At 41.3% G+C, this 13700-nt stretch overlaps 1 protein-coding gene across 1 annotated transcript in view; it reads right to left on the bottom strand.

The window, feature by feature from the left end:
• SEC16B (SEC16 homolog B, endoplasmic reticulum export factor) overlaps positions 1–13700 on the bottom strand; it is a 269950-nt gene that overhangs the window by 108019 nt on the left and 148231 nt on the right. Inside the window, exon 18 of the mRNA XM_040360362.1 lies at positions 9775–9888. Within this exon, the coding sequence (XP_040216296.1) occupies positions 9775–9888 (114 nt within the window). The remainder of the gene's footprint in view (positions 1–9774; positions 9889–13700) is intronic.

Here is a 13700-nt window from a genome sequence, read left to right as displayed (position 1 = left end):
GTGAGTACACCACTCACATTTTTGTAAATATTTTATTATATCTTTTCATGTGACAACACTGAAGAAATTACACTTTGCTACAAAGTAAAGTAGTGAGTGTACAGCTTGTATTTGCTGTCCCCTCAAAATAACTCAACACACAGCCATTAATGTCTAAATCGCTGGCAACAAAAGTGAGTACACCCCTAAGTGAAAATGTCCAAATTGGGCCCAAAGTGTCAATATTTTGTGTGGCCACCATTATTTTCCAGCACTGTCTTAACCCTCTTAGGCATGGAGTTCACCAGAGCTTCACAGGTAGGCACTGGAGTCCTCTTCCACTCCTCCATGACGACATCACAGATCTGGTGAATGTTGCGCTTCTCCACCTTCCATTTGAGGATGACCCACAGATACTCAATAGGGGTTAGGTCTGCAGACATGCTTGGCCAGTCCATCACCTTTACCCTCAGCCTCTTTAGCATGGTAGTGGTCGTCTTGAAGGTGTACTTGAGGTCGTTATGTTGGGGTGTACTCTCTTTTGTTGCCAGACGTTTAGACAATAATAGTTGTGTGTTGAGTTATTTTGAGGGGACAACAAAATTACACTGTTATACAAGCTGTACGCTCACTACTTTATATTGTAGCAAAGTGACATTTCTTCAGTGTCACTACTTTAAATTGTAGCAAAGTGACATTTTTTCAGACCCTCTCTGTTTTCTCTGCACCCCCCCCTCCTGCCCCCTCTGGGGGAGTGGAATTTTTTTGATTTTGTGCGCCCCCCCGAAACAGGTCAGCTGTACACCCTTTTGATGCTTACAACATTTGTTGTCAGCACTTCATGACATTGTGTGGCCTGTTGCAACTTTGTGAGTATTCATTTTTATCTGCTTTTACATTGAATAAAAACCTAATTCGGTAATGCACTAGGTGCAACATTCACACATACTTATGAGGCTATTTATATCACGTTGATTTCTTTTACATGACTAGCTATAAAGAAAAAAAAGTTGCAAAGATATATACTGTATATATATATATATATATATATATATATATATATATACTCCATTTACACAAGCCCTGAACTGACAGATAAGCCTTTTAGTGTGCCACCCGAAATACCAAGAATGCCAAATTTAACAAAGGCTAGACTGCCCTGTTAAATGTCAAGGTGTTGTGAGTCTGAAAGCTACTAATTTGCATTGTTAGCTCCCCCAAGGAGAGGAAACTGAAAAAAAGCAGACACACAATTATATTTAGCGATTTTTACTGCTTGTTTACTGTAGTCTATATGCAAATTATTATCTATTTTTATTTTTTTACTTAAGTATTTTTAAAACCTAAGAACAAAGATGTAATATATTGCTGCATACCAGTTCTTAGATAATTCTTAATACAGAAAAAAATCCTGTTGATCTTTCTAGCAAACCAGGGCCTTTGTAACATCTTGAGCACTTGAAATCCTAATGTTATCAGCCCTCCAAGTTCTTTCCTGTCAAATACAGAACACTTGCCCCCTGTTTTAGACATGGGAAGAAAAGGGGGGTGTTTGTAGTTCAGAACTGGAGAGGATCCTAGGGTGACCACACTTCTTCTCCATAGATAGAGTGCAATGAGTGAGCGTGGTCACCCTATGACAGAAAGTCTGTTACTGGCAGAATTAATAGTTGAAAAGTACTAGAGCACTGCAATATATTGCACATTTATTCTTTGGTTTACATACATTTTAATATTATGATTCAAGCCCACTGATCGATCTAATAGGGCAGTTAAACATTACCTGTAGCGCAGGTTCTGAACCAGTGCCCCAGGGGTGCTGGGCATAACTCATCTCCACCACATTTTTGTAAATGGTAGGCTGATCACATTTGACCACATTCAATTCCAGTGTGGCTTGCCATCTGCCATGCATTTCTCTTATGTAAAATATGTAGCATGCTATTAAGGCTCATCCCTCTTTGGCCTCTTGTATATTATCCCCAACCCCTCTTTTAACCTTGATACAGCACTCTCCCCTAAAGAGTTCATTTCTAGATGTTATGTGATGCTGCTGGTGGAATACTTAATACGGCTATGAAAAAATATGAGAAGGATGTAGGTGCAATCTATGGAGACCACTGGACTGAGGCCTTGGAATCTGTCCATAGTTGCTCTTTGAATGTAACCCAAAGACTGTCCCTTAAGTTATTTACTCTTGGGCTATGTCCTGAACCATTGTGTGCAAGGTGTAGTAGGAACTATGGGGACCTTATACATCTTTTATGGATCTGACCGAAGTTACACTGGAACTCGACTAGTGTAATACACACTATTAACAGTGCTTTTCAATTGGCTATACCTCTTGACCCTAAACCATGCACATTGGGCATTATTGATGCTATAATACAGGATGTATATGTTAGAGAGGCAGTATCCAGGGCTCTATTCCAAGGTCGTAAGCTTATTTTGCAGCATTGGATTTCACAGTCCCCTCCTACATCAAAGATGTGGCTAGCCAATATGGGTGTAATCAAGTGGCCCATCCCGGTTTCATAAGATATAGGCATGTTGGTTACCTATCTCAGGCCAGTTGTATCCGTAAACACTATAAGATAAGCTCTGCTTATTCATAGAGATGCATTGTAACAGTTAAAAACTTTAAAAAAAATTCTATATATGATGTAAACGGGTTCACAACTTCTTGTTCTCACTGGAGAATGTTGTCACTATTTGAATCTACATCCTATTTAATTTGAATGTTCAGTAGGCGTGTACAGATCCGAGTGATCCTCCTGACAAACTGCTTAGAGCACATGGGCGTCTCAGGCCTTCCTCTTGTGTACTTTAAAGATGCATTATAAATTCCAGATTTTCTGCAGGAGTATACCTGCTTCACTTGCCCTACTTCTCAGATCTGACCACTTCTGACCACTTCAGGAGCAGCACAATCAACAGTGACATCAAGGGATATACTCAGCAGATTTATACATGTGTGCTTGTATAACTGTCTAATGCCGCGTACACACCATCACTTTATGTGATGAAAAAAAACAACGTTTTTAAAAACGTCACTTTAAATGACCGTGTGTGGGGGAAAACGTTGTTTTATGTCTTGTGAAATACGACAAAAAAAATTGAAGCATGCTTCAATTTTATGTGTCGTTTTTCAAAACGTCGTTTTTTACTTCACATAAATTGACCGTGTGTAGCAAAAAACGACGTTTAAAATGACGTTTTTACACCCTCGCATGCCCAGAAGTTAGTTATGAAGCGAGCGTCAATGGAAAAACGTGGTGAACGTAACCTCGCTTTGCTAGAGCATTGTGAAAAAACAATGGTGTGTAGGCAACATCGTTTTTGAAAATTGAAGTTTCAAAAACGTCGTTTTTTACTTCACAGAAAATTACGTTTTTATTCATCACATAAAGTGATGGTGTGTACGCGGCATAAGAGTCTAAAGCAGTTAGAATCTGCAGTGGCGGCTGGTGCTCAAAATGCAGCCACTGTGCCCATCAATTGTCGCCACTGTGCCCATCAATTGTCGCCACTGTGCCATCAAATGCAGCCACTGTGCCCATCAATTGTCGTCACTGTGCCAATCAATTGTCGCCACTGTGCCATCAATTGTCACCACTGTGCCATCAATTGTCACCACTGTGCCATGCCATCAAATGCAGCCACTGTGCCATGCCATCAAACGCAGCCACTGTGCCATCATTTATCGCCACTGTGCCCATCAATTGTCACCACTGTGCCATGCCATCAAACGCAGCCACTGTGCCATCAATTGTTGCCACTGTGCCCATCAATTGTCACCACTGTGCCATGCAATTAAACGCAGCCACTGTGCCATCAATTGTTGTCACTGTGCCATCAATTGTCACCACTCTGCTCTCAATTGTCGCCACTGTGCCATTCCATCAAACGCAGCCACTGTGCCATCAATTATCGCCACTGTGCCATGCCATCAAACGCAGCCACTGTGACCATCAATTGTCACCACTGTGCAATGCCAAACGCAGCCACTGTGTCCATCAATTGTCGCCACTGTGCCCATCAATTGTCCTCACTGTGCAATGCCAAACGCAGCCACTGTGCCATGCCATCAAATGCAGCCACTGTGCCATGCCATCAAACGCAGCCACTGTGCCATCATTTATCGCCACTGTGCCCATCAATTGACACCACTGTGCCATGCCATCAAACGCAGCCACTGTGCTATCATTTATCGCCACTGTGCCCATCAATTGACACCACTGTGCCATCAAACGCAGCCCCTGTGCCATCAATTGTCGCCACTGTGCCCATCAATTGTTACCATTGTGCCATGCCATCAAAGCAGCCACTGTGCCATCAATTGTTGTCACTGTGCCATCAATTGTCACCACTCTGCCCATCAATTTTCACCACTGTGCCATGCCATCAAACGCAGCCACTGTGCCATCAATTGTCACCACTGTGCCATGCCATCAAACGCAGCCACTGTGCCATCATTTGTCACCACTGTGCCCATCAATTTTCACCATTGTGCCATGCCATCAAACGCAGCTGTGCCATCAATTGTCGTCACTGTGCCATCAATTGACACGACTCTGCCATCAATTTTCGCCACTGTTCCATGCCATCAAACGCAGCCACTGTGCCATCAATTGTCGCCACTGTGCCCATCAATTGTCACCACTGTGCCCATCAATTGTCACCACTGTGCCATGCCAAACGCAGCTACTGTGCCCATCAATTGTCCTCACTGTGCCATGCCATCAATTGTCACCACTGTGCCCTGTAAAATGCTGCCAGATTGCCCCCATGGCACTTACCTTTCTGGGATTAGCCATCCTCCTTCCACTGTCCCTTGATGTCTTCTCCCGCCCTCGATAATGTTTCAGCCAATCAGGTTACCGGTAACCAGACCAAGTGAACCTGATTGGCTGGCTCTGATAGACACTTCCAAAAACAAACCAGCTGTCGTTATTCAGATGTCCGACGCTCACCAGGGGGCCGACCATCTGAATAGTGGGCAGTGGCGACAATACATAGATTCATGCAATGCATGAATCTATGTATTGTTTCAGTGGCGATGCAGGAGAGAGGGGTGCGGTGCTCCGGCGCCTACTATTGACGCACTGCCACTGTGTTGCACTGTATAAAACATAGGAATAAATAGCATCACTGTGGCAATGGTACTATGCCATATTCCTCCTTTGCCATGACAAACTATATTGTAGTACATATCTTTGCTTAAGGCAATATCTCTGATACTTCTGTCACCAAAGCAACAATGCGGATCTCTCTGTTGCAATGGCAACAGGGCCAATCCCTTTGTCACCATGGCAGTGGCCCCAATTCCTTTGTCACCATGACACTGGCACCAAGATTTCTCTATAAGTTGATGATAGGGGGAGCTGTGACTACTATTTAAATGAAAACCTGAATGGATTTAATGGGTGAACAAATGCTATAATAAATGATAAATACACAACATTATATATATATATATATATATATATATATATATATATATATATATATATATATATATATATATAGTGAATTGCTCTGATCACTATGACCATATCCTAATAATTACTAAACATACAACATATATATAGTAAATTTCTGTGATTAATTATAAATGCAAATAGTCCATATTCTTCAGTGAATATTCCAAAATAAAACGTGATTGGTGCAATAAATAGGTGTAGATATCCTCCATCGGTTATAGACATCCACAGACAACCAACGTGCTCATGTAAAATGATCTGCTCACCAGACAGCCATGACCTCTTTAGCTAAAAAACAGGTAAAAAAACACTTGTGCTACAATTTGACATCCTGATGTAGAATCACAGACTTTCCAAACTGTGCTCTCCTCTCCACCACAGCAGGGGTACATGAGATGAGAAAAGACCGGGAGGATCCAATAGCGCAATATTGCTAAATTTATTAAAACATGAATTGTCATAAAAAATGCCTACTTAAATTCATATGTGCCTGTGTCCCGGCACTGGGAAGTCAAGCGTATGGGTCTGATGAACGCCACAGTGTGCTCTGGGAATTGTCACACGTTATACTGCCGCTGGAGATGGTACCAGAAGCTGGGATCTGGAAGTGACGTTACCGGAAGGCGCCCTAGACAAGATTTCTCTGTTGTCCAGGCAATAGGTGAGTACAGGTTTAGCCTAGTTTCCTCTACAACAGCCTTTCCCGACCCTTTTACATCATAAGAACCTTTGAAATAGGATTCAGGTGTAGCCAGGAGCTGGATATCTACCTTTTCCTGCTATCAGGAGACATTGTATGGCATTGTTGGAGGCTCTAATCAGGTGGTTAAAAAAAAAAACCCTGCCGCTGTAATTCAGGCGCCCGGTTCCCGAAAAGAGGCTGGGCACCTGAATATGGGGTGACAGCGGCGGTCATAGATAGATTCATGCTATGCATAATTCTATCTATTGGCGATAGAGGGGGTGGATGGAGAGAGGAGGCGGCGCTCCTGCGCCCTTATGGACGCACCGCCACTGTCAGAGTTATAATTCACCAAAAGCTCTCTGAAAAAGCAGGTTGAATTGCAACACAGTTCTTTTGCTAAAAGTTGTATTTGTTATTTACTGTTCTGAATTTATATGTAAGAGATCAGTAGAGAGGGGTCTGACACTCAGTCATTTCTCTTCTCTACTGTAGCCTGTTCACATAGATATTATATGCGCTCAGTTAAGCACAGGGATTAAAGTGTTCACTGTTAAATGTTTGAATCTCAGTGATTGTTATCTAGTTATAGGTGACGTTTCTGTGTGAGACAACGTTTTAAAGTGTAAACTCGAGTTTGACTTTTTGATTTTTTTTCCCTTTCATCTCATTAAGTACATTTTGCTGATTTAATCAGTTATATGTATTTCCTTCTTACTGTTGTCATTTGAAGAGGAAGGTAAAAAAAAAAATGTATGAACCCAGGGTGTCAGAGGTGACAGATGACTTACTGGGTTAGGGCAATCAGGGTGGTATTGATTTATCTTGCGACCCTCGAGAGGGCAGCACTACACAGGGCTCAGGGAGCCCTTGCTAAAATAATTTACCTGATGTCATCTTGAACAATGCTCCTTATATTCGTGGTCAGGGGAAGAATGCTCCCCTTACAGGGGTGATCAAAAATTGTACCCTTACAGACAGTAAAAATATAATTAGTGTCATGCCACTGGCTCTGCCAAGACATTGGATCCAGAATCATGTAGGCACCATCAGGCAGGAGGTCAATTAGTCTCAGCTCAATGAACCCCTAGAGCAGTGGTTCTCAACCTTCTAGTGCCGTGACCCCTTGATAAAATGTCCCAAGTTGTGGGGACCCCTAACAGTAAAATTATTTTCGTAGAATGGGTTGTTAGCACCCAAGGCAAGACAAGTAATTTGCGCCCCAACCCATGGACATTTAGGGCTCCCTGAGTCCCTTCCACTCATACAGTATTAAAACCCCTTATAGTAAATTTTAGTATGTACCACTCTTTCCATTTCTCCTCCTTTCTTTCCCTTTTATCTCTCTATCATAATTTCTTTTTTTTTCCCCACCCCTCTCTCTAGTCGTCTTTCTTGTTCATTCCCTTTTTCTTTCACTCCCCTTTTATTTGTTCCTCCCCCTCTTTTCCTCTCACTTTCATGTATTCTCTATTTTTATACCTGCTCTTACTTCTTGGTGGGGGGAATGGAATGAGTGGCAGTGCTGGCGGGGAGTTGGAATGAGTGGCAGTTCTGGGTGGTGGTGAGATCAGTGGCAGTGCTGGGAGGAGTTCTGATCAGCCAACTTAGATTCTCTTGATCAAGATCATCTGCTGATCTGAGAACTGTAGTAGTGAGGACTTTTAATGGCAACTCTTAATCACAGGTAGTGTTACTCACTGTGTCTTCGGCTTTGTGGTGTCTTGTAGCAGTGACATCTAAGCCAAAATTAGGAAATATGGTCTCTGCCCCCCACCCATGCCATGAACTGAATGGGCTCCAGGAACAGCCCAGCTAGGCGGCAACAGGCTCCAGGGACAGCCCTGCTGGGCAGCTCGAAAAGTCTAGGAGAACAGCGTGGGCTTCAGGAACAGCCCAGGATTTGGTGACCCCTGGAAAATCATCATTTGACCCCCGAGGGGGTCCCGACCCCCAGGTTGAGAACCACTGCCCTAGAGCAACCCCAGGGTTCAGTGGAACCCAGGTTGGAAATGGTTGCTCTACAAGGACACGTGAGGAAGAAAAATTATTCGAATATTAAAGCAGGCACTTGCAAACACTACAGTAGTAGCCCTGGCCCCACATGTACAATATACCATTGTACCCCATTTTACGCAAGTACTCAGGATTAGCAATCGAGTCCTTTTCTGTTACGTTTAAGGACATATTAGATTAATTCTATTTAGTTTTTTGTAGATATCCTTTAGCATCCGCCCCTGAGGAAGTGTTCTTACACAAAATGGGTTGGTAAAAATAGGATGCAGTCTTATGTCTGCCTATAGGAATCAATTCAGATCTATTATGTTTAATTAATCATGTTCACACATTTTATAACACATTGTGATATGCCGTCTACACGATATGCGCACATACATGAATTTATACAGTTTTATTCATCCATCTTTTTTCAATATTGTCATGTATTGCCAAGCTGATATGTATGAAATTACTTATTTACATGTCATTGTTATGTATTTCAACATGTATTCATGCTAATTAAACATGTCTAGGCATCATTTAGCCTCCACAAGTCAATAGCCTAATTTAAAGTCCCCAAATTCCCTTAATTGTCTACAGTAGTATTGCCATAAATATAAGAGACTGTCTTGGGAACAGAGATATGCAATTAGAGCCTACTCGTAGTAAACGAGCATGTGTCAAAGAGTACTTGACATAAACCTCACTCTAGGGAAACATGGTAAAAACTGTCTTAAATAAGGAGATATATGCTTTAAAGTTGATAAACACTGACTTATACTACATGACAAAATTGTAGCCCAAATTAAAAAGGAACTTTACCCATAACACCTTGATAAAAATAATATTATTTAGCAAGGAATATACATTCCACATTAATAATTATGCTACCAAAATTAGTGTGTTGCCTCCAGCATTGCTTCTGATTCTGCTTGCCAGAGGCTGCCATTTTGGATAAGCCTAGAGCCCCTGAGCAGCAGCAAATTTTGAGTCTGTCAGCAGATTGGCCTCTACAAATTTGGCACAGTGCCTAAAAATAGAAAGCAACTTAGCATGTGCAGAGCAAGGTGAGACAACGGGGTTGATTTACTAAAGGCAAATCCACTGTGCACTACAAGTGCACTGCAAGTGCACTTGGAAGTGCTGTCGCTGTAGATCTGAGGGGAAGATCTAATAAGGGTGAGCTCTGCTGATTTCTATCATCCAATCATGTGCCAGCAAAAAAGCGTTTTTTTATTTTCCTTGCATGTTCCCCTCAGATCTACAGCGACTGCACTTCCAATGCACTTGCAGCGCAAAGTGGATTTGCCTTTAGTAAATTAACTCCAATGTATTACTGTATTTTAAACAGTATAGGCACTTAATTTTAATGTTTTACATATCCATGCAGGCTAAAGGCGGCCAGAATTTAGTGATCTAGATTTAGGGGTCTCTAAACTATAGCCCTCCGGTTGTTCAGGAACTACAATTCCCATCATGTCTAGTAATGTCTGTGAATGTCAGCGTTTTACAATGATTTATGGGACGCATAGTTCTGCAACAGCTGGAGGGCCATAGTTTGGAAAACCCTGATAGAAGAACTAAATTTTTACTTTAACATATGTTATTTGGTGTGTAAGTTTAAATCAATACCTGAAATTGTAGGTGCAAAGCACGAAGCTGGACAAGCCACAATGGTTCCTGATTCTGTTCCGGTTCAGGCTGCTCCAGAATCTGAGGATCCGAGTATCTCAAACGTTCTGCAAACTAGAAGTATTAGAGATGGGAGAGCTTCAAAAGACATGACACTTTTATATGAACATGACATTTATTTGCTCATCTCCAAGCATGTTATTTTATTGGACCCCATCCTCCTTCTCTGACTGCATTAACGCAATAAAAAGATAAGCTACGGTACTATACCCTAGAGCCCTGTAATCTCAATTTTTATGGTCAATGATATTATCACGTTGTGTGCTCCTGGTAGCCAAAGACCATATGATGGGGTTTCTTTGGTTAGGAACCATATTTTTTTAGTTATAAGAAAAAGGCACTTCTGTTCATCATGATATTGTAATGTGGTTATGCCAACGTGTGCTCTACTAATTTATGTAAAATGTCAGATGCAGCTTCACTTTAAAGTAGGGCTGTGGAAATTAAAGATTAATTCCTCGATTAATCTTTAATTTGTTTGATCGATCAATTTTTTTTTATTGTACCAGTGGTGCAACGGATCGTAAATGATCCGTGATCCGAACGGGTCACCATATGCGGATCGGCACACCACGTGATCCATGGAGCTCCACTGCTGCCTTTTGGCCATAGGAAAGGCAGCGGCAGCGGCTTTGGCCTATCTTGGTCCACCCGGCGGCGGTCTAGGTGAGCGAGGTGCTGACGTCATCACCCGGCCTCAACTGCTCGTGTTCGGCTGGCTTCTCTGGTAAGACTAAGCAAGCACTAATCTTCCTATGCAGTGGGGGAGATGTGGACCATATTACAGTTGGGAGATATCTGTGGATTACAGTGGGGAGATGTCTGTGGATATTACAGTGGGGGAGATGTCTGGATATTACAGTGGGGGAGGTGATTGTGGATATTACAGTGGGCGAGATGTCTGTGGATATTACAGTGGGCGAGATGTCTGGATATTACAGTGGGGGAGATGTCTGGATATTACAGTGGGGGAGATGTCTGGATATTACAGTGGGGCAGATGTCTGTGGATATTACAGTGGGGGGAGATGTCTGTGGATATTACAGTGGGGGGAGATGTCTGTGGATATTACAGTGGGGTGAGATGTCTGTGGATATTACAGTGGGGGGAGATGTCTGTGGATATTACAGTGGGGAGATGTCTGTGGATATTACAGTGGGGACTATATATGGTGGTGATCTGAAAAATGTATGTGTGTTATAATTAATCGAAATTGGTCGATTAATCGATTTAAAAAAAAACGATTAATCGAACACGAAAATTTTAATCAATAACAGCCCTACTTTAAAGTGGACCCGAACTCAAAAAGTTAAGATTTGCTATTATAGGGAACATTTAGAAAGGTTATTTGGGCCTAAGCAGTATCCTGATGCATGTACCATTTGTGTGGAATTCCTCCTGATAATAGCAGTGCACTTCCTGGCATGTGATGGTGCATAGGCACTCCTGTGCCTACAGTCTCATAGCTATAATTGTTAGGCTCAGAAGAATGGAGTGAGATTTAGGGATTATCACTGTTTTCTTTGCTGGAGGAAGGAAAGCCCTGTTTCTACCTTTACCAAAATGGCTGCCTTAGGACATGCATTCTGTAATAGGGGAAAGATTGGCTACAGGGAGACCACAGACAATACTTGTGACTATTCTTTGACTTTATATACATTTTTTTGTGGCACAAATTTCACAGTAATCATAGACAGGAGCTAAAAATGTTCACATATGTGAGTGCCAGCAGATTGTAGCTGACCCCTTCAGCCAACCAATCTACTGTATGGTGATTGGTAGACATGTGCACAACAAAAAAAATCGTATTTTTTTGTTCCGTTTTGTCTGCACAACAAAAAAAATCTTATTTTTTTGTTCTGTTTCGCCTCATTCTGTAAATTCGTAAAGATTCGTAATTTCGTAAGACTCAAGTTTTCCTATTCGGACCCATTCGTATTTCGTAAGACGCAAGTTTTCCTATTCGGACCCGTTCGTATTTTCGTAACAGTTTTATTTTCTTTATCTTGAATGATTCGTAATTCTGTCCAATTTATTTTCGTTAATTCGAAATTCGTAATTTTGTTAGATACTGTAATAATTTTCGTTTAATGGATTCGTAATTTTGTACTTTCATAAATACATAGCAACACGCGGCTAATCCATATTAACATATACTTTCTATTAAGCCCCGTACACACGGTGGGACTTTTTGCCAACAAACATCGAAATGAGCGTTTTCCAAAAAATCCGACCGTGTGTACACTCTATCGGACAAACTTTTTCGGTTTCAAAAGTCCGGCCAACTCTCTTCAGACAAAAATCCACGGAAAAGTCTGTTTGAAGTCCGATCGTGTGTACGAGGCTTTACACTGTATAATGTGACACAGAACAAAAGAGATAAGCTGATTGGCTAAGATATTAAGTAATCACTAACTACACTGCCCAGTGCCCATTCGAAAGAACGAAACAAGTACACAAATTTACGAACAGACAAAGAATCGGATTTACAAAACACACAAATGAAAATACGAACATACGAATGAAAATACGAACAGACAAAGGATTTAAAATACGGAATGCAAATCGTTCGTTATAGATGTCATTTTCGTTCTCTTGCTTTTCCGGTGTGTTTCGTATTTTAGTAAGATTGTCCAATCATACGTTCGTATTTTCGCTTGTTCGTTATTTTGCTTATTCGTAATTACGTAATTTTCGTATTTTGGTTCTTTCAGCTTTTCGTATGCTCGATTTTTTAGGAATGTACGAAAACTAACAAATTCGTACGAAAATCTATTCGTTACGAACGGGAACGCACATGTCTAGTGATTGGCTGTGATTGAATTTTTTAAGTTGACCGCTATTGTTTCTTTCTCTTTCTCTCTTGTCCTCTCTCTACATCTGTCTCTCTTTTCCTCATCCACATACATAAAAATGCAAACTCAGGAATTCTTACCGTGTGTGTTTATGCAGTATTCTATAAAATATATAAAAAAAAATTGTTGTAGGGCCTTGCCCTTTGGAAAGTGATCCGCAGAAGATCAATTTTCAAGGGGCATTTGATAGTTGGTGAGAAGCCATTATGTTGTCTTCACACCTCCTGTTTTAACCCTCAAAATGCTGACCCACTGCACACAAATTGCGCAGGTAAATAGGTCACATTCAGCAATCAGTAATGCCAGCATGTGTACACCCCCTTATGCTGCCTGCAGCTTAAAGGTGTAGCAGTTTCGACTGATAAAAACGTGGTTTAACTGAATGTTTATACTGCCCCTTTACCCCCCCCCCCCTCAACCACAAGTGTAAACGTAGCCTTAGATACATTTATTACATCTACGAAGACAAATGGATAAATCTCAAATACTCCAGCAGAACATGATGTGCCCATCATAGGACTAAACCTAATTGGATGGCTGATACGTATTCGGAACAAACCCCTTGGTTACTATCCGGATGCGTGTTGAATATTAATATTCCCCTACATTAACTTTCTTTGATGTTATTGGCGGTTTAGCTAGATTTTTGTACCAACATACATTGCCTGAAGGGCTTTTTCTGTTTCCTTAACAGGTGCCTTGTTCTATTTAACCATACTGGTGATATCATGGCTACACATTGCCTTAAGCTCCCGAAGAAGCACTCAGCGCGCAACATGTGGAGCAAGCCAAGATACATTACGCCACAACTCTACAATTCATCAAGCATGCTGCGACAACCTTACCGTATAGAATGAGTTTCTATTCAGTGTGTTGGTTTGATATTAGAGTGGGGATTACTATATATACAGGCAGTATACTTAGCGTGAATTTTGAGCTTTGTTTGCATAATTTTATAATATGCATTAAGATATTTTATTTTAAATTGTCTACTGGTGTGCCTTTAAAGTC

The sequence above is a fragment of the Rana temporaria genome, chromosome 7, assembly GCF_905171775.1.
Source record: "Rana temporaria chromosome 7, aRanTem1.1, whole genome shotgun sequence".
Classification (NCBI taxonomy): domain Eukaryota; kingdom Metazoa; phylum Chordata; class Amphibia; order Anura; family Ranidae; genus Rana; species Rana temporaria.
This window is presented reverse-complemented; position numbering and strand designations above follow the sequence as displayed.